This window comes from Cimex lectularius, unplaced genomic scaffold, assembly GCF_000648675.2.
Source record: "Cimex lectularius strain Harlan isolate CLEC.00 unplaced genomic scaffold, Clec_2.1 scaffold216, whole genome shotgun sequence".
Taxonomy (NCBI): domain Eukaryota; kingdom Metazoa; phylum Arthropoda; class Insecta; order Hemiptera; family Cimicidae; genus Cimex; species Cimex lectularius.
In genome coordinates, this window is record NW_019392801.1 from 330,698 (window position 1) to 350,681 (window position 19,984).

Here is a 19,984-nt window from a genome sequence, read left to right on the forward strand (position 1 = left end):
AAAGAAATAAAAAATATATAATGTACGTATATTTACAAATACACAGATGCAAAACAATGATTGGATTTAAAAAATCACAGTTATTTCTTAAGTATTTTTTTGTTTTTTTGTTATGATACTTTTATTTCTTTATCTGTTTGATTTTCATCTTCTGCTATTGATTCTGACTTGCTATCAATCTTCGCCGCGTCCTCTTTTTTCTGATTCATGACAATCGCCGCTATGTCTATTTTAGTAACAGGGAGGAGATGATTGATCGGCGCCGATATATGATCCATATCGAAAAATGTCAGTTTCTGAAAACGAATCGGTTTAATAAATCATGCCTTTTGCGTTTTGGCGTTCTGTTTACCTGTTCCTGGAGCTTGTAAACCGGAACAGACAAGAACGTGGCAATTTCGACGGGGGAAAACAATAAATGGAGGCATCTTTGAACATAAGGCACAAAACATTCGTTGAAGCAAACGACCATTTTTGAAAGCAAGTCCATTTCCTCTTTCGTCATTGCTTGTTGTTCCTAAAAAATAATAAAAATAAGATCAAATTTATCAATTAATTAAAAAAAAAAAAAAAAACCTGCCCTTCTATAAAACTGAGCAATAGTCGTAGCGACAGTAGTTAATGCTTGTTCGAGTAACCTCGTAAATGGCTGAGCAATGCAAAGAGGAGCACACAATTTTAATTGGTTAAAGCAAGATGCCAAACTATTGGCGTAACGCCCAAGAGGATAGTAAAGGCTCAGATCTAAAGGAGGAGATACATCGCTCTGCAATAAATATAAAATTAATTTTTAAAAATAATCATTAAATCTATTCGACTTTTACCTGTGGCTCGTTTAATTGCGGTAAAGTTTGCACTTTGTTTAACGAGCTTTCTAAAGAAAATTTGTTCATATCGCATGTGAATTGTAAAGTCGCTTCTTGGATCTGAGAGATGAGAGCTTGCGTAAGCCTTTTTACGAAAACGGGTGCGACAAGGGCTCGTAGGTCTGAACCGACGCGGCCGAGCGACTGGCCAAAATACATCACTTGTTCTAAACATCCCACGGCGTCATTGCACGAAGATAACTCTTTTTCTAACACAGCCACAAACTCATTGACCTGAAGTTATTTTTGAATTTATAAAATTGAATTTTGGCATTTTAAGTTTTCAATATTCGAAACCTTATTATTTATCCATTCTTGGAGTATTGAATAATCATTAAAATGTTGAGTATTGGTTGTCAGGGAGTTTTCCTGTTCAGGGAATACAACTGTATATTGAGTTATAATATTAAACATATGTGTCCTATACACGTCTATTATTTTGTTGAGATGTTGCGCTAAAAATAATTAAAAATTAATTTCCTCAACGAATTATATTATTATTTAATTTATTACGTTCTTCTTTGTTGATCTGTTTGAGAACGGAACTAAACCAAGAATCTCTAGCCTGTAAAAATTTAAGCCTGAGATCCAATTCGCTTAAAATGCCCATTCGTCTCAAGACGCCGACGACTTGCAGGCACCTCGGGAGCTGCAGTTCCGAGTGAAGTTCCATAATTAACTTTTCCATTAATCCGATCCAACATTGTTCTATTTCAATGAGCAAACTCTACAAAAAAAACTTATAAAATTTAAGATGTATTTTTTTGCCTGAGGATGGCAATAAAGAGCCGAAAACTTGGTAAAATCATTCTTAAAAACCCCCGACTGCATCTCACGATATCTGAATAACTATCGATTAACGGTCACTAATCTCTACATATTCTTAAAAACACCGTCTTAAGTCAAAAATAAAAAATTGATAAAATATAACTTGACTTGCCTGAATGACAGGAATGTTTTGATGGGTTTTGGCTATCCTTCGTACGAAAGAGGCGAGTCTTAGGGCGTCATCGTACAGGCCTTCCTGTACTACGGTGTCCATGAGCTGGGGGACTTCGAGCAGCTGCAGTATCGAGCCGTGCTTCAAAAGGCTGATACTGTTGACTTGCCTTTTCACCTTTATTTCCCCGCATTTTTTCATAAACTCTTCACATTCGTTCACAAATTTAGGCACCCCTTCAAGTAGCGAATCTAACGAACTTTCTGTTTTCTGGAACTAAACGGAAATCCATTAAAAACAAATTTATAATTTTTTATTTTTATTTATTAGTTATTAACTTGTTGAAAAAGTTCTCTTGAACATTCTGCAGTTTGGATAAAAGTTTTGTAATTTGAGAACGCCAAATCTTGCGTCTGGTTTAAAATTCCGGCTTTCTCTATGCTTAAATGATCCAATTCTTTGCCTGTAATAAAAATTGACTGTATTAGCTTTATTTAAACTAATTAACTAATCAACACTTACTAAGCTTTTCTAAATTATATTGTCCCAGTTTGTTTAAGTGATTGGTAAAAGTTGGATTATCCACCCAAGAATCTGAAAATAATTTTCTTCATTTATCAAAAGTATAAATTTATGATTATAAGCTTCTCGATTGTTAGTTTTTATTTGACAATAATTATGCATATTTGCTTATTATGGCATAAAAATATCAATTAATGCCATTAAGGCTTGGATTAATCCATTTAAATAAACAAGACTCTCACAGTTTAAAAAATTATGCCAGAAGCAATCCGTTTGCCTAGTCAGAGAGGAGCAAATCGAGTAGAAACACCAATAAATTGAGTCATGAAGCCAGGACAAGATCAGTAAAATCTGACGTGAAGAGTCGAGATTTAAATAGTCACAGAAGGTACTGAGACCGAGTGAGTCCAGAAATCAGAGAGCAGGAAAGCCAGGAAGAACAAAATAATGTGAATGTTGGCGAATGACTCCACCCCTAGAGTTATTGATTTATATGCGACTAATTTGATCAATATAATTATTGAGATGATTGGAAAAGTTTGAACGCATACAAAATCAGTGCCGGTTCAGTATGTTTGTAATATTAATTTGCAAAGGTTAGAGTGACATCAGCATGCATAGATAGATAGATAGATGTAATTTTCAGGGTATAGGATACTACGCCCTTTAAGAGCTATTGTATCCCCCGTACACTGCCTAAAGCACATCAGTGAGTCCTATTTCATCAAGAAACTTGATTAATAGGCCCGGTTTCAGTAGTTGAAGCTCTTCTATGGTCACATTGTACGTCCCAAAGCACCTCCTCCTTCGGTCAAGTGTAGCATCACTGTTTGTTATATGTTGGTGTTTCCTAGGCTTCTTTGCAGAATCTGCATGTGCCGTCTGTGATTATTCCCATCTTTAAGGGTCCATTTAACTTGCAGTGACCTGTTAGGAATCCTGTTCCTGCTTCCCCATATTTTGTGATTTCTTTTCTTCAAAAATTGGTTAGGAGATTCTTGGATTGTTTATGTCCAATGAGTGAATTCCATAGTTCCTTCATTTTCTTTCTGTCCTTCTGTCTGAGATACTCATTAATAGCGTGGATTCCTATGCCACGTAAGAGCTCGAGCTCCTATCAGCGGTATGTCATGCCCTTTTCTTGCAAAGGTGTCCGCTTCTTCGTTGCCTTCTCCTCCCATATGTCCTGGGCCCCAGCAGAGGCTGACTTTGTTCTGCGTACCTAATATGTTTAGTTTGGTTTTGCAGTTCAGCACCATCCTTGAACTAATGATATTTGAGCTTAGTGCTTTGATGGCTGCTTGGCTATCTGACATAATAGTTATGTTCTAGTTTTTGTACCCTTTATTCAGGTTGAGTTGGGTACTTGAGTTGGGTACATCTTTCGATTGCTTGAATATCAGTACTGGTGTATTTTCCCATGGGTTCTGAGTATTTGGTTCCAGGTCCAAATACTCCTGCCCCAGTAGGAGTTGTTGTTCCTGAATTTCAGGCCTTGGGTTGGGAGTACTCCTGCCACTGCAGTGTGCTCTCTCTGTAACTCAGGTGATCGTGAGGATGTATTTCATTTTCTCGCTAGATGCTTGGTCCTGAACGAATTGAGGTATCTGTATGTGGGTAAGGGTTTTCTGACGAGGGAAGAGCTCATAGCCCTTCTGAACAGCTCCGATTGCCGGGGTCTTGTTGATTTTGCTCAGAAAGCCTGGTTTTACAGATATGAATACATTGGAATGTAGGGAATTAATATTCTGTTTGCCTTATTTTGTTTCTTTTTTGTTTGTCTTTTGTTTTGTTTTGTTTGTCTTAATACATATAATTTCTAGTTTGTGGGCTTCTAAATGCGAATTCTGTTTGCCTATGGGGGACCCTTTGTAAGTTGGAATCCTTTTGTTCTTTGAAGTGTCATTTTTATTATTTTCAAAGTTTATCGCAATTCAACCTTGTAATTTGAAAATCCTGTAAATAATTGTCACCTCTGAAGTTGATATTTTAAATTCTCCTTTTCTTATAATTATATAATTATGCATATTCTTGGGATAGTAATGCACTCCGAACTCTGGCTGACGGTTTTAATACCATGCCATACTGTGTTTTTTATTTTTAACTCTAATTTTTTTCATTTTGTAAATAAAGTATATCTATCTATCTACTCCTGCCCCTGTACCTTCTGAAATTTAAAAAATTCAAATCTATCGCAGCATCCATTATTATCTCCTAATTATAAAGCTTCAGGAATAGATTAATACTTAAATATATTCTGTCAAAAGCTGATTTAAAATAAACAAAAAAAGCAGTATAAAGTTAATTAGATAAATAAGATGACCAAAGGTGGAGTTTCCACCTGCTTGATATCCACTTAATAAATTGTAATCAGAGACAAATATTTCCAACTGACAAATTCAATAATTAAATATCTAAATGTTTCATCAATTTTTTTTTACTTTTAAATGAAATTTACAACTATAAGGCTTTTTTAAATAATTTAAAGCCTAGCTTTTACCATCAAGATATTTAGGCAGTTTTATTTCACAATTTTAAAAGATTAGACTTTTGGTCAGTCTGCAGGTTCCAAGATTGGAAACACGAGGTAATCAGGAAATTCTACATAACAGGGCGACCTTGTATATTCTGATTGTGGGTCTTGCATTACAACAGAAATAAGGTAAGCGCATTATGAAACATTGTCCATTGCATGTTAATGTTGTCAAGTAGGGCTACTTTCCTTCCTCGTGATCGTTACAGGCCACTAAGTCATCCATATTCTTATTTTTGGGTTCCGCTTTGGTGGATTCGTGCCATTAACATTTCTTACAGGACACAGCTTTGTTAATGCGTTTCAGTTGATTGATTTTTTAAAATTTAATTATTTATTATGTGTGATTATAGTTTATGACAAAACAATTACACTGTTTTGAAGCTATTTTGCAATGGCTGAATCTATATAAAGCTCAGATTTAGACAATTTTCAATCTTTTAAGTATTAATAAGTATTCAAGAATAACCTATTTTTACAGCTCTCATAGCAAACTAAGCAAAAGAAACTGTTATGTATAAAATTACGCTGATATTTTTGCAAAATAATCATGAAATCAAAGGGAAATTGCCAATGTACTCTTTAGTTGCTGATTAGCTTTCTTGCTTGTTTAGGCCCGTTTCTTCATCCAGATTGTCCGATCAACAACTACAAACTTAATTATAAAGATTTGCTACTGAATTCTCTGAGGAATAATTTCTAAGTACATTCCATTTCCTATCCTATTCAAAGTCTTTGAACTGGTTCATAGATTTTTTTTTTTTACATCTATACAACTTTATTTAAACTTTTGTACATAGTACCTTATAGTTGTGGCATAATGTTTAATGGCATCAAACAGTCCTTGGATCTTAAAGCTCAGCAGCTCCCCCCATTTATACATGATTTAATCTAATTTAATCACAGTTTATCACAGTTAATTATAGTTAGTTATCATATCGGTGTGTCGCTTGCACTTGAGTCTGCGGTGTGAACGTGCAGGAGGTAGGTGGTCCGGTATTCCTTGGATTTCTGTGTTTGGGTGGGACTGGAACTTGCTAAACATCTTCCGGTAGCTGTCTCTCAGTGCATGGTCCACTAGAGGAATGTCCAGGTCTCGGTGCTTTGTGGTATTTCGCACATACCAGGGGGCTCCAGTTAAAATTCGTAAGGCCCTGTTTTGAAATGTCTGGATTCTCTTAATTTGGCTGTTCAACGCTGAGGCCCAAACACCAGAGCCATATAGCCATATGGGTCGAATGAGGGACATATATATTAGTCTTTTGTTGCTCAGACTGATAGTTGGGCTCTTAAGTAGTGGTTTGAGGTAAATTAGTCTGCATCGTGATCTCTTTAGCACATCGCTTATGTGTTGATGCCAAGTCAGCCTCCGGTCAAGAGTAACACCCAGATATTTTGTGTTCGATTCACTGATATTCTTATTAGTACCAGTTGTTGTTCATTGGCTTTTTTCAGATAAGTGAACTGGACTAATTTTGATTTATCTGGGTTTAGCTTGACTTTCCACTTATCCGCCCATTCAGAGACTTGTTGCAGGGTCTGTTGTACCTCTGTGCTGGTTTCCCCTGTGCTCAATATAGCCACATCATCAGCAAAAAGTGCTGTCTTGACTGTTCCTGGGATTTGGGATGAGAGATCACTCACGCTCACCAAATAGAGGAGAGGCCCCACAATGCTGCCTTGTGGGACACTAGAAAATACGGGCTTTGGGTCAGAAATGCCATCCTATACTTTGACACAGAAAGTTCTTTCCGACAGGTAGGAAAGAATAAGTCAATAGTAGGTGTCCGGTAGGCTGACTTTTATTTTTGCTAATAGTCCTATATGCCATACTCTGTCGAAGCTTTCTCTGTATCAAGAAATAACCCCAGCGTGACTTTTTTATGTCCGGAGGCATCGAGGATGTCAATTCCTCTGGAGCTGTTGTGGGCAGGAGTGTCCTTCTCGGAAACCAAATTGATGATCTGGGATCAGTGGCTTCAGGTATTTCATGAGGGTCGGAAGAATTAGCCGTTCAAAAGTTTTAGCAACAATGCTAAGTAAACTTATTGGCCGATAATTTTCCGGATTTGATTTGTCCTTTTGTGGCTTGGGGATCATCACTATGTGGGCAAGCTTCCACTTGAAGGGAAAATAAGTGGCCCTGAGCATGGCATTAAATATTTGGAAATATTGGGGTGATTTATCTAGTTGGATAAATTTAAAGCTTTTGGCGATGAGCTTCTACTGGGTCGGGTCTCATCTTTCCTGGAGGACCGCTCCTTCTCTGAACTTTTAAGGATGCTCTCTATGAATGTAATTTGGTCTTCAAAGACCATTTTGACCTGCCTATTGTTTTAATGGCCTGCCAAACGTGTTTCAGCATTTTGGCATCTTCAATTAGTCCGGTGATTTCTTGCAGTCGAGTCTCCCTTATTACAACTGTAATTTGGTCATTACAGATCATTTTGGCATGCCTACCCTCATTTTGTTGGTCTGCCAAATTCGTTTCAGCATTTTACCACTTTCAGTATGTCTGTTAATAGAAATGATGAATGATGGAATGAATGCGGGTTCAATCCTTTTTAAAACAACAGTTCCTACTCACAGTAAGTTGTTTTGCAACGATCCGGATTTCGAGCTTTTAGCTCATCATCAGGTTGAAGGATTTCTACATGAATGTGCAATTCACACTTTTCATTAACTTATGCAATTCATGTCGAGAAACATGGTTGCAGAAATCCTTCAATCTGATGATGAGCTAAAAGCTCAAAATCTGGATCGTTGCAAAAACAACTTACTCTATCATTTTAAAAAGGATTCAGTATGTCTGTGTGATTTCTGTGAAGTTGGGTCTCTTAAATTATAACTGCAATTTGGTTGTTACAGATCATTTTGGCCAGCCTATCCTCGCTGTATTGGCCTGTCAAACAGGTTACAGCAGTTTGCCACCTTCAGTACGTCTGTGTGATTTCTGTGAAGTTGAGCCTCTTAAATTATAACTGCAGTTTGGTCGTTACAGATCATTTTGGCTGGCCTATCCTCGCTTTGTTGGTCTGTCAAACAGGTTTCAGCAGTTTGCCACTCAGCATGTCACTGTGATTTCTGTGAAATTGAGTCTCTTAAATTATAACTGCAGTTTGGTCATTACGGATCATTTTGGCTGGCCTATCCTCGCTATGTTGGTATGCCTAATGCATTTCAGAATTTTGCCATCTTCAATATGTCTGTGTGATTTCTGTGAACTTGTGTCTTGGTTTAAAACGGTTTTACAACAAAAAAAGATCTCGCTCGGATAGTATCGAGTAAAATCATAAGATTCTTCACTGGACCTGACCGCAACGTTAAACCTGAATCTTGCCGACTCTGCCTTTAATAAGCAGAGAAATCTTGTCACCTGCTAAGTTTAAAAGTCCAATGCAAAAAAAGGCCTAAATTCTAAACAATTCAGCAGAGTTGAGTAAAAAGTGGTGAAATTCCTTTAAAAATAATTGATTTTCTTTCATGTTTCTATCATGGTCAATCACTGGAAGATCTGATCATATAAGACAGGAATGTTCGTTAGTTTTTAAAAAAAATAGTATTTAAATTATATTTACCTGGGATTCCATCGGGAAAGATTAACTTGAGTATATCCATGCTACATCCAATATCCATGTTAGTTAATAATTTTCAAATAGCACCAATAATTATTGATTATACTTTGATAAACCACAGTTATTTATTTACTGGAGAATCATTATTTTTTTATATAAACAATTATTTTCCTTTTAAAAGAACAAAAACAACCAAAATAAATTAAAAAAGATAACGTTGCCTAGACGGTTGCACCGAGGTTATAATCATCATGATATGTCATGACACGTGTGTCTTCTATCATCAGGCTTCACTTTGGGTCAATAATTGACCTGAAACAATGAACGACAAGGAATTTTTAAATTTCAAAAAACAGGTTTTAAAAGGGAAAGATTTCAGTAAAAAGGGTCAAATCGACAGTGCAATTGTTGACCTTGTTGAGTTGATCAATTGTCAAAAATCTTATGTCACTTTGAGTTCATGTTCAGGAAGGACTATAGTCGTCTCGCAGGTAATTAAATAATAATAAAAATTAAATTAAAAACATTTAATTAAGTTTTCTTTTAGAGCGAATTAAAGAAAGGCTGCCGGTGGATTTACACCACACACGGTGAAGTCGACGATGATGAATTTCTCAACAAATGTTCTGAAAATTCAATAAATGACCTTGTCGTCAAGTTTGAACCTTTTATCTTGCATGTCGGGTGTCAAAGTCTTGAAAACGCCAAATCCCTTGTATGTTTCTTTTATTTTTCATTATGAAATATGTCAAAAGTTAAAAATTACCGAAGTACATTTACAGCTTTCTTGCGCTTTGAACTGCGGATACAGAAATTCTGGCATCGTGCTCGGAGCCAACGGAAAGATCACACTCGGCGTCAGAAGCACGTTGAACGTGGAGGTGCCGATATCGAACTCAGGGGGATTGCTCGTCAGCCTCGAAGTAACCGTCTAGGGACAAAAATTAATTTTTGCTTGTAAAATGTTTTCTTTATTATTACAGTATCTTAAATTTCTCGGAAGCGAGTGCAACAAGAAGATGGATAAAAATTTAAAACAGTTTAAAAACTTTGAAGCAGCACTGATAGAGTTTTTCAACACTTGAGCCACTCTTTTCATTCAGGGAACTAAGTTGATAATAAGCATCAACTTATACTCCTCTTGGTTGGGGGACATTATTTTTTAATTACCATTTACAATATAGACTAAACATTGCTATTAAGTAATACATTCAAAAACAAAAAAACAAGACATTTGTATATATTTATTTTACCTAATAACTAGGTGTAAATATCGCTTGAGATATCCATCCTTACATGTTTAACAGTCATAATTGACCATATTAATTATTTCAATTAATTATTCTTTCTAACTAAGGTCTTTGTGAAGATTCCTGAAAGGAATCTTAAACAGATTTTATTAGGAGTTAAATTCATTGCAAATATTACGATGGGAAGGAAGGATATTCCAGCTAATTGTTGGGAAAGCATATTGTGTAAAGTTGGGTCATCGGAAATGTCCTCGAATCATGGGAGTCGATCTAGTCTTTCACGAAAACCACAGTCACAGCTAAACAAAGTCGGCGAAATAATAACACCTGAGTGTTTACGATTAGAAAGATGGGTTGATCCTGGGCAATCGGCACGGAAATATTTACTGTTGTCCTGATACGTGGCCTTATTGCTCAATCCCCCTAGGATCAGCTAATGTCCGGATTCACCCGGAAAAGCTCAACAACCTGGGTAAGAAAAAGGGCAATCGGGTCATCAGGAATCAAAACAGTATTTCCTAAGCTTGACCCTTAGGAGGGTCCCCCACCTCCTCCCCAACTGATTGGCTTAAATACGATCCCAAAAGAACTAGGAGTCAGTCAGGAAAGCCGGCGCAGAGAAAAGGCAGTTGGAATCGGCCAGAAGTCAGTAGGACAAACCGGCATTCCAGTTCTGTAAGCACAAGGTTTGTCAATCAGTTGGTGGGAGAATTGGAAAACGGGGCGATTTCGAGGCGAGTAATTTGAGTAATAAGTTCCTCAAGGAATAAGCCGACTCACGATGGGACCAGAGATTCTTTGGAAATTTATTTATATATTAAAGCATTTATTTAATTTATAAGTAGGGATAGAAATTATTCAAGAATTAGGGTGTGTAAATTATGAGAAAGAATTGGGACCTAATAAACCACTAAATTGGTTAATTATTTAGAATTACGTTGTGAATTGTTCAATAGGAATAAAATAGAGAAGTAAGATGGTCTTTTTATTTAGATTATAAGTGATAGAAAATGTCGGGGATTATTTAATGAATCACCTCATTTAAACCCTAATTAAATAAAGGGCCTGGAATGTATCCAAATTGTTGTCCTTTTTTTTTCCTAAACCAACCCCAGGAGAATTAGTGTCAGGCAGCCTGACACCCTAGCCAAAGGCTTGACGCGCCTAGAGTAGCTCACTACTCACTCTAAGCACCTCAACTCTCTGCCGCTCACCACAGTCTGGGTCAAGATGAAAAAGTGTCTCGAGCGGAATTTGAACCGGTTCAATACGCCGCTGCTCTAACCACTTGAGCTACCATGACTAATTGAAATAAATATTAATATTTGACTTAAAACATAAACACAACTTTAATAAAATTGTCATTTTCCTCTATAAAGTGTAACTAATCCTGTCACACTCTTTAGATTAAAAATAAAGAAAATCCATTCAATTTCATCTTTTCCAGAGACAACTTGTCAAGTGAATTAATTGATTTTTTTATTTTTATTTGAAACAATAATTTTAGTAAAAATTCACTTTTTTCTTCCTAAAAGCATGATTTTAAGTCTAGAAGACTCTCCTGGGGGATGCTTGGCCAATGATAGACATGCCATCTATTTCATAGCCTAAATTCTGGCTGTGCTGTGCTCTACCATCCACAATGATACCAGTTTAGGGTGAGAAAATTGGTTGACGTGATTTATGATGGCTAGAGATGATTGTTTTATTGCTCTTTCACAACGTGGAATCATCATTTATCGGCTTCCTTGATAACTAAAAAGATATGTGTAAAGGTTAGCTCTAAAAGAGTCATTAAAAGTTTTCTTGATAATAGACTAGTCTCTAGACGTCCCACATCAGGTAGAAATTATAAATGATGGGGTGAGTGTGGAGTTCAATCCTTTTTAAAAAAGATGGTTCCTACTCACATTAAGTTGCACTTGCGCAAGTTGCGAAACAACTTAATGTGAGTAGGAACCATCTTTTTTAAAAGGGTTCCCACATCAGGTTCTTACTAATCGAGTGGAAAAACGTCTTCCCAAATCAGCAACTCGTTTGGACATTTGAACAATGGGGGGATGTTCTCATCACAGATGAATGCCAAATTTTGGCCTGTGGCAATCAGATGGTCATGAGTGGAGAACGCTTTGCTTCATGTGCTATGTGTGATTCAGCCACTAGTGATTGTGAAAGTGAAGTGATTTTAAACAGATAAAGTGAATGTAAGGAAATGAGAGGTTGGTCTGAGTGAGAGATTAAAGTTGAAACCTTGTACTTAGCACTCACAAATTTTCATTTTAAGTAAAAACATTGAATCATGGATAAGTAACCTATCCTGAACCCTAAACTAACCAAATCATTATCCTACCACTAACTCATCCCTAAACCTAATCCTAACTATTCCTAATCAAACTTAGCCCAATGCATATTTCCTATGAATATAAAATCACCCCAAAATACCATTAAAATGTTATTTTATTGTGCAACCTTTGAGCTCTTGTCTAATTAATTTTGGTTGTTATCGATTGTTTTGGTCTGCCTATCCTCGCTTGGATGGCCTGTCCCGCCTACCAAGACCAACCCAGCGAGGATAGGCAGACCAAAATGCTCGTTAACAATCAAAATTCAACTTAATTTCTTGTTTTGTTCCAGGTTATACAATTCCTATTTCTTCTATATTATTTAAATGTAAGAATAAAATAAAAATTGTGCCAACTTTCATCTGGTATTATAATTTATTTGTTAAAATTTTCTGGATCTTCCCATGTTTTAACAGCTTTGCAAAAATCATCCGCTTTGATCTGTTTATGTAATTTACTATAAAAAAAGTTAGATTTTGTCATATGATTAGTTCTAAACATGCAGGAAAATGGAGGGTTTATGTGATTTTTTGAGAGGCCTTTCATTCTAAACCCGTCCATAGTTTCGTCTTGGATTCCTCTTCTCAATGCATCGACAAAATCGCCCCTTGATATGTCAGTCAGAATTGTTCTAGACTGCGAAACAGATTCCTTCATAGCTGGCTCAGAAATCACTGGAAATGTGAAAATCGACCTGGACAAGCCGCACTACGCCAGAGTTAAGTTTTGACATCATTGGCCCATTTTTCGGTTTCTTACTTGAGACTTTTAACATTTCAGGGCTTGTAGTGAAACTCGAAGGGCTGGCTAAACTCAGCTGGATCGAACCGTACAAAACAAAGCTAGGTCTTCTGAGGAAATTTAAATTCGTGAAGTACAGCTCAGAAGAAACATACTTGACAAGTAAATTTTACCTCGTGGGACATTCGACTGGTTCGTTCTGCTTTCATTTTTTTCAATAGTTTAGGCCTCATCGATGTAAAAATGTTAACTGGCTATCATAAATTGTAAGACAAATATTTCCAGTCCCTGGTTTTCGTCTTCTTTTCATGTTCAAATTCGCAACACTCGTAAACTTTAAAGAAAAACTATAATTTTAAAATGAAAAATGACCTTAAACAAGGCAACACATGACTTTTTTAGTTAGATTGTTTATTATACACCTGGCTACTATTATTAATTATTGGCTTATTAAACTTGCAAAGTAATCGTTTAATACTTAAAAGCCATCATAGAAGTGCTTGAAATTTTAAAAAAATTATAACTATTAGTTAAATGTATAAAACAATACATTAAGCAGGCTTTTGTTTTATTTAAAATGTCTATGCAATAATTTTATGCAGGATTTATCTTATCGCTGAAATTTGGTCAGTACTAATCATTTTGGTCTATCCTTGCTTGGTTGTCAGTAAGAAGTGTCAGTAGTCATCTTCAGTGTGTCTGTGTAAAATTTAAGTAGTCTATTTGCAGCTGCTCATGGCATATGGTGGCTTACAGCAATGTGGACCTTCTTATAGGCCTCTTTGATTAAAATGGTAATAACTCGGTGCAGTATATCATTCTTAAGATTTTATTTCGGGTTGTTTGCACACTCTGCGGGTGAGATTGTACTGTTGGTTCATAAGGTTTTGCCAATTTGGGCGAAGGTTAGAGCAGATTTTTAGTTGCCAATTTCTTGGATGACCAGCCGTCCAGAAGGTTTTTGATGAACCTGTTCTGTCGCTTATTTTTTACAATTTTTTATTTATAAGAGTTAGCCCGTGTTAGCTTTTCATCCAATTGGTATTACCATCCAATGTTAATAAAGGTATTTTTGATAAGGTTGAGAATTGTTGGTCACAAGTTCAAAGTCGTAGACAAGTTAAAGAAATGGGCTTAACACTCCACCTTGTGGGACTCCAGATTCAATAGCCTAAAGCTGGGTTTCCACTGCACAGAAAAATCACTCATGCAACTAAACACAAGAATTACTCACGAAATGCTATCTCGGGTTAACCATTTTCAAGAGGTGAAACAAGGTGAGCCATCAGTTGCCCAAGACAAGCTTGCTGTTTATAACTACTCAAACTGCTGCATCATCATTTGCTGTCATGACAATACTTCATGTAAAAAAGAAAAAGAAGTTGAGTTGAATTTTATTATTTTTATTTATTATGAGTTTTATCTTTAGCATCCCACAAATGTCGGTAGCCTTGATACATTTGGATAAGACAAACTCATTTCAATCTCACACTCGAGACAAGTGTGTCTACACAAAGGGAAACAAACAAACGTGAAACAATGATGCACACTAAAAAAAAAACAGCTGGTCGGCTCACCCTGAAACATCCTCGGCTAAAAGTTTCGCAGTCCCGACTAAGTCTCCACAATATGAGACAAGTTTCACAAGTGACTTGTGTACAGTAGAAACCCTGCTTAAGAATTGGAGATTCCCTGGTATTTTCTGAAAAAAATCCTCAGAGACACTGTCAAAGAGTTCCTAGGCTTTCCCTTCCTCGTAGGTGTTCAGTATGGTATCGGCCTCTCAGTGCAGCTGTCGGGTGCAAGAAGTTGACTAAATCCCATGTGTGTAAAAGAGTATTGAGAATTCTCATAGGTTTGGTAGTTGTTCGATTTTAGACCATTGGAGAAAAACATTGTTTTACAAATACCAGAGGGTTTGGGTGCAGTAAGCATAGTAAAGCATGTCTTTAGGTCCTGCATAGCATTAGGAGAATTTATTTAAAAAAAAAAATTGAATACTTACCTTTTGGATATCCCCCCAGGTAATTGGTATATCTCCATGCACAGGTGGATCATTAGAAAACACTTCTTGGTTTACTTATAATTCAGGGTTCCAGAGAGCCATGTAGCAGCTCCATTTATTGCAAGGGAGCTTTTCTTTTATTACTCAACTGCTACATCCTCTGGGGTTCAGTATGCCATTAGCAAAACCTTTCATAAAGGCACCTTTCTGTATTCTTATCTTTTGGTCCGATTTGGATTTCTCTCCAGGTCGTTGCCATCCTCTGATAGATAATTAAAAAAATACTTCTTGGTTTACTTATTGATAGCGAGTTTGGGTCCTCTGAGCAGTGTAGCAACCCCTTTTCTTCCAAGGCTAATTTTATTTTTATTCAACTGCTCCATATCCTGGGGTCCAGTATACCATTAGCATAACCTTGAAAAAACACCTTTTTGTATTCTTAACTTTTGGACTGATTATTTTGGTTATATATTTAGGTCATTGGTATATTTTGTGATCATCATTAAACAAATCAGTGGAAACAAAGTCAAATTACTTATCATTAACAGAAGTTAGGGATTTGGATCCCTTTTCTGATTGATTTGGATATTTCCCACCACATCTTTACTTCCAACCTTGGTCTAAACTACTAAACTTTTCTTCTTCCTAAGTGCTTGAAGGTTAAATTAAAGGCTTGAATTAGAAAAGACAAGAAAACGAGCCGTTTTGTATTCCTATTAAAAAATTTTTCCTTTTTGAGCCAGAAGTGGGCATTCATCAATTCCCATTGATACAAAGTTTACGTTTAAATAATTGTTGAATCATTGAAATTCTAGGAAGAGTTTATTTTCCATCTGGAGAAAATGTTTTCAAATTTAAAGTATCAGTGCCACTCCATTTGCCGTCGTCTTTCGAAGGTGGAAGAGGATATGTCAGGTACAGCATTTCCGCCTTCATCGACATTCCGGGGAAGACAGAGCACGAAGCGACATCGCCTATTACCATCATCATGCCGCGCGCTCCCAAAGAAGAACTTATGACAACAAAAGTATGTATGTTGAGTCAATGATTTTGGATTAAAACAGATTTTTGACGTTTAAGGCTCCGGTGAAGAAAGACGTGCAGAAAACGATCCGACGCTGTAGTTGCCTCCGTTCCGGCAACCTCTCCTTGCAAGTTAGCATACCGCAGAAGTTCTTCAATCTCAGCGAAACTATCCCGGTGATTATAGACATGGACAACTCGAGCACCTCAAACGTGGAAAAGATCGATTGTAAAATAGAAAAGGTACCCTGCGGCCAAAAGGATTAAAATTTCAGTTTATTTATCGAACTCTTTATTTCAGAGAACTGAGTGGGTGGCACAACAGCCAAGAAATAACTCAATAGTTGATTCTATAGTTCTTGTAGGGATAGAACTGGATGGAGTTGGGCCAGACGCGACAAAATCGTATTCAGTAAAATTAGCCATTCCTGGAACACCGCTTATCAACATTGATAATTGTTCCATAATTAGTATTGTTTTTGTTTTAAAAGTGAGCAAAATCATTTTTTATTGTTTACTGTTGAATTAACCCCTTTCAGTGTAATTTCGAGTTTTCTGGGGTAATTGATAAGCAATGGTAAAGTAATTTACTAGCAAGAATGGATTTGGTTCAACCCCACCCCGAGGAATTTTGAGTACCCTGGGGGAGTGAATGCGACCAGACTTCTATATTTCTATCAAATGTTGCATTTATTTTAATCTATTGGAATGAATTTATTAGTGTAAAAAGAACACTCGAACAACCCATTCTTTAATCTTTGAATTTTTCAGGTTAAAATAGGTAAAATAGGCCTTTTCCTGATTCCTTAGTGAACGAACTTGATTTAAATTTGGATCGCCATCAGGCATCCAGGAGAAAGTTACAATCTAATTATATGGAAGTACATTCATGGATGTTCGGTTTCACTCTGCACATCCACTATGCTGACACACTTTGTTTTTCCGTTCTGCTGTTTGGCATATTGGACTGTAGGACATCGTATTTTAGCCTATTTTTTTTTTTAAACTTTATGGATAAAAACTTCTCTGAAAGATATCTTGAGGTCCTTCTATTCTTGGTAGTTTGGCCTGACAGGAGCAATGTTGGCTAGGTTATAAACAGGGTGTGGAAATTGAAAGTCTAACGGCTTATTGTGAGACCATATGTTGCTAGTTTTATTTGAAAAACATAATTTTCATTGACTTCTTTTAATCATTACAAACCCTAGCTTTGACCATGTGGGTGAGGGGTTGTAAAACTCCAAGGGCAAAGCTGGAAATCAAACCACACCTCGTTTATGACAGAGATAGGCAAAACTGAAACATGTGACATTTTATCATAGAAATAATGAAGGTGCGATGACTATTTACATTCATTTTTTGTAAAAGTTCGTTTTACTAAAGAGTAAAACCATATATTTTACAAAAAGTGTTTTATCTATCATGTCATGTCATTTGACTGACTAAACTAGGAAGAATAGGTACTTAGACCAATAATGATCAATGTCCAAATTACTTTTGTTGTTATGTGTGCATCTATGAATATACATTTTCATCCCTAATACCAAAAGCATCCACCTACCACCATTAAAAGATTTTGGGATTTTTAAGTAGATTTTCTATTATAACGGGGGAAAAAATCATTGAACTTAGCAAAGAATTGAAATATATTTGACTGACCAAATCATGAAGAATAGTTACTTAGACCAATAATGATCAATGTCCAAATTACTTTTGACTTTCGTTGTTATGTGTGCATCTATGAATATACATTTTCATCCCTAATACCCAAAAACATCCACCTACCACCATTAAAAGATTTTGGGATTTTTAAGTAGATTTTCTATTATAACGGGGGGAAAAAATCATTGAACTTAGCAAAGAATTGAAATAAATTTGACTGACCAAATCATGAAGAATAGGTACTTAGACCAATAATGATCAATGTCCAAATTACTTTTGACTTTCGTTGTTATGTGTGCATCTATGAATAAGTATTTTTACCCTTAATAGCCAAAGTGTCCACCCACCACCCAGAATTTTTTGAAAGAATTCCATTATGAATTTCCATCACATTATAAATATGTTGAATTTTATATATTCATAAAAATCTTTAATCAATCTTAAAACTGCCCTCGGTATGATGAATAGTAGATAAAAATCCTGCATAATAAGTGTTCCTTTTTGATAATCATGGTAAAATCCGATGAAAAGGTGTCAAGGTTGACAGGAAAACCATACAGACTGGATATAAATTATTAGATATTTGTCCTTTGTCTTCCTCAGGACGGTTTTATTTTGACAAATTTGGGCCAAATTGCTGAAATTGAAGAAAAAAACACCCATCCAAAATTATTATAAGTTGAAGTTTTAAATCTTGGACTCAGATTTTTTCTTTCTTTTCAGGTAGCTGCATTTGTTAAAGAACCAGTTCAAAACTTGGTCGCCGAAATCCCCTTAATAATCCTCAATCCAGACGAATCTTGTACAAAGTATTTAGAGAACATCAAATCAACCGATGAGGTGGTCCAAACCAAGAATGAATTAGGGCAGTAAGTCTTGACATGTTAAATTTAAAAATTAAGGCAAAATAAATTTGAATAGCATTAGATATGAAAGAGGGGGTTTGTAATAATAGTGAAAATTGTCCTCCTCTCTTACAGATCATTTGGTAAGAACAGCATGGAAAAAATGCATGCACAAGAAAGGGCTAAAAAGCCCTTGGGGAAGGTAACGGCTTGTTCACGTCAATCAAATTTATGAAAAATATAATTATTAAAAACAATCAAAAGGCATAACATTCTGTTATCAATAATGGATAAGTTTCATTGCCTTTTCCCCCTGGTCTCAACAAACCCTGTGGACAAAAACAAATAAATATTGTAGATTATATTATGAAGTACCAGGAAAAAATGAAGATGGCATCTAAACAAACCTGCAACATTAACACTTTGCAAAGGATTTTATATTTTTAAGTGGACAAAAATCAACCACAGATGGCGTCCAACTGACCAAGCCAGAGAGAATAGGCACTTGTTGACCAAATTTTGTTCAACTTATGTTGGTGTGCGTACATCTCCCAATATATATTTTCTTGCTAAATAACCAAAGTGTCCACCTACCACCATTAAATAATTTGATATTTTGAAGTAGATTTACTATTATGAATGAAAAAAAAACAAAAAAAAACTACCAAATATGGTGTCCGGCTGAACAAACCAAGGAGAATAGGCACTTAAACCAATAATGATCAATGACGAAATTTCTTTTGACTTATGTCGGTGTATGCACATTTACGAATATATATTTTCTTTCTTAATAACCAAAGCATCCACCTATCGCCATGAAAGAATTTGATAGTTTTAAGTAGATTATAAATGAAAAAAACCCAAAGATGGCATCTGACAGACCAAGCCATGAAGAATAGGCACTTAATGACCAAATTTCGTTTGACTTATGTTGGTGTGCGTAAATTTCTGAATATATATATTTTCTTCCTTAATAACCAAAGCATCTACCACCATGCAAAGATTTGGGAATTTTTAAATAGATTTTCTATTATGAATTAATGAGAAATAAAAATGAAGATGGCGTCTGACTAAACAAACCTGCAACATTAACACTTACACCAATAATGATCGGTGACCAAATTACTTTTGACTTTTGTGTGTGTGTGTGTGTGTGTTTGTGTTTGTGTGTGTGTGTGTGTGTGTGTGTGTGTGTGTGTGTGTGTGTGTATGCATGCATCTAAAATATACTCGTTCATCCTTAATGTAAAGATGGCGTCCAACTGACCAAGCCAGGGAGAATAGGATCTTGATGAACAAATTTTTTTCAACTTATATTGGTGTGTGTACATCTCTGAATATATACTTTCTTCCTTAATAATCAAAGCGTCCACCTACCACCATGAAATAATTTGATATTCTTAAGTAAATTTACTATTATGAATGAAATAAAAAAAAAAAAAACTACCAAATTTGGCGTCCGACTGGCCAAGCCAGGGAGAATAGGCATTTGGACCAATAATGATCAATGACCAAATTTCTTTTAACTTACGTTGGCATATGCACATCTATCTTTGTCCTTAATAATTAAAGTGTTCACCTATCACCATGAAATAATATATTTTTAAGTAGATAAAAAACAGCCACAAAGATGGCGTCTGACAGACCAACCAATGAAGAATAGGCACTTAGACCAATAAT

The 19,984-nt window shown here is 35.8% G+C and overlaps 3 protein-coding genes and 1 long non-coding RNA gene across 5 annotated transcripts; 2 read left to right on the forward strand and 2 right to left on the reverse strand.

Moving 5' to 3' along the window:
• Positions 1-56: 56 nt before the first annotated feature.
• On the reverse strand, positions 57-8,624 carry LOC106669261 (conserved oligomeric Golgi complex subunit 8). Its single transcript, XM_014398598.2, has 10 exons — positions 8,440-8,624; positions 2,329-2,400; positions 2,145-2,269; positions 1,807-2,082; positions 1,380-1,593; positions 1,164-1,321; positions 825-1,100; positions 581-766; positions 353-517; positions 57-296 (listed from the first exon to the last, which is right to left on the reverse strand). The coding sequence occupies exons 1-10, from the start codon at positions 8,495-8,497 to the stop codon at positions 111-113; spliced, it is 1,716 nt and encodes a 571-aa protein (XP_014254084.1). The 5' UTR covers positions 8,498-8,624; the 3' UTR covers positions 57-110.
• Positions 8,625-8,688: 64 nt separating this feature from the next.
• LOC106669262 (tRNA wybutosine-synthesizing protein 3 homolog) lies at positions 8,689-10,661 on the forward strand. Its single transcript, XM_014398599.2, has 4 exons — positions 8,689-8,927; positions 8,984-9,151; positions 9,219-9,359; positions 9,420-10,661. Exons 1-4 carry the CDS (start codon positions 8,757-8,759, stop codon positions 9,519-9,521), a joined length of 582 nt encoding a protein of 193 aa, XP_014254085.1. The 5' UTR covers positions 8,689-8,756; the 3' UTR covers positions 9,522-10,661.
• A 1,723-nt stretch (positions 10,662-12,384) lies between these two features.
• On the reverse strand, positions 12,385-13,262 carry LOC106669236. Its single transcript, XR_001340905.2, has 2 exons — positions 12,943-13,262; positions 12,385-12,879 (listed from the first exon to the last, which is right to left on the reverse strand). It is a non-coding gene; the product is annotated as an uncharacterized LOC106669236 (long non-coding RNA).
• Positions 12,530-19,435, forward strand: LOC106669233 (arrestin domain-containing protein 2-like). Of its 2 annotated transcripts, XM_014398557.2 has the most exons (7): positions 12,617-12,747; positions 12,809-12,961; positions 15,590-15,801; positions 15,855-16,040; positions 16,099-16,287; positions 18,183-18,328; positions 18,440-18,922. In XM_014398557.2, the coding sequence occupies exons 1-7, from the start codon at positions 12,642-12,644 to the stop codon at positions 18,537-18,539; spliced, it is 1,092 nt and encodes a 363-aa protein (XP_014254043.1). In that variant the 5' UTR covers positions 12,617-12,641; the 3' UTR covers positions 18,540-18,922. The 2 variants fall into 2 exon arrangements, with proteins under 2 accessions (XP_014254044.1, XP_014254043.1); XM_014398558.2 differs by lacking the exon at positions 16,099-16,287 and having other exon boundaries at positions 12,530-12,747; positions 18,440-19,435.
• The last annotated feature ends 549 nt before the right edge of the window (positions 19,436-19,984 follow it).

Excerpts from the sequence above, each read along its gene's own strand:
- LOC106669233 (XM_014398557.2), top strand. The coding sequence starts at position 12,642 with ATGTCAGTCAGAATTGTTCTAGACTGCGAAACAGATTCCTTCATAGCT. Across the intron at positions 12,748-12,808 it reads CAAGCCGCACTACGCCAGAG|GGCTTGTAGTGAAACTCGAA; the intron begins TTAAGTTTTGAC and ends TTAACATTTCAG. Across the intron at positions 16,288-18,182 it reads GTATTGTTTTTGTTTTAAAA|GTAGCTGCATTTGTTAAAGA; the intron begins GTGAGCAAAATC and ends CTTTCTTTTCAG.
- LOC106669262 (XM_014398599.2), top strand. The coding sequence starts at position 8,757 with ATGAACGACAAGGAATTTTTAAATTTCAAAAAACAGGTTTTAAAAGGG. Across the intron at positions 8,928-8,983 it reads GGACTATAGTCGTCTCGCAG|AGCGAATTAAAGAAAGGCTG; the intron begins GTAATTAAATAA and ends GTTTTCTTTTAG. Across the intron at positions 9,152-9,218 it reads TTGAAAACGCCAAATCCCTT|CTTTCTTGCGCTTTGAACTG; the intron begins GTATGTTTCTTT and ends GTACATTTACAG.
- LOC106669261 (XM_014398598.2), bottom strand. The coding sequence starts at position 8,497 with ATGGATATTGGATGTAGCATGGATATACTCAAGTTAATCTTTCCCGAT. Across the intron at positions 2,083-2,144 it reads CAAGAGAACTTTTTCAACAA|TTCCAGAAAACAGAAAGTTC; the intron begins GTTAATAACTAA and ends ATTTCCGTTTAG. Across the intron at positions 518-580 it reads TTGCTCAGTTTTATAGAAGG|GAACAACAAGCAATGACGAA; the intron begins GCAGGTTTTTTT and ends ATTATTTTTTAG.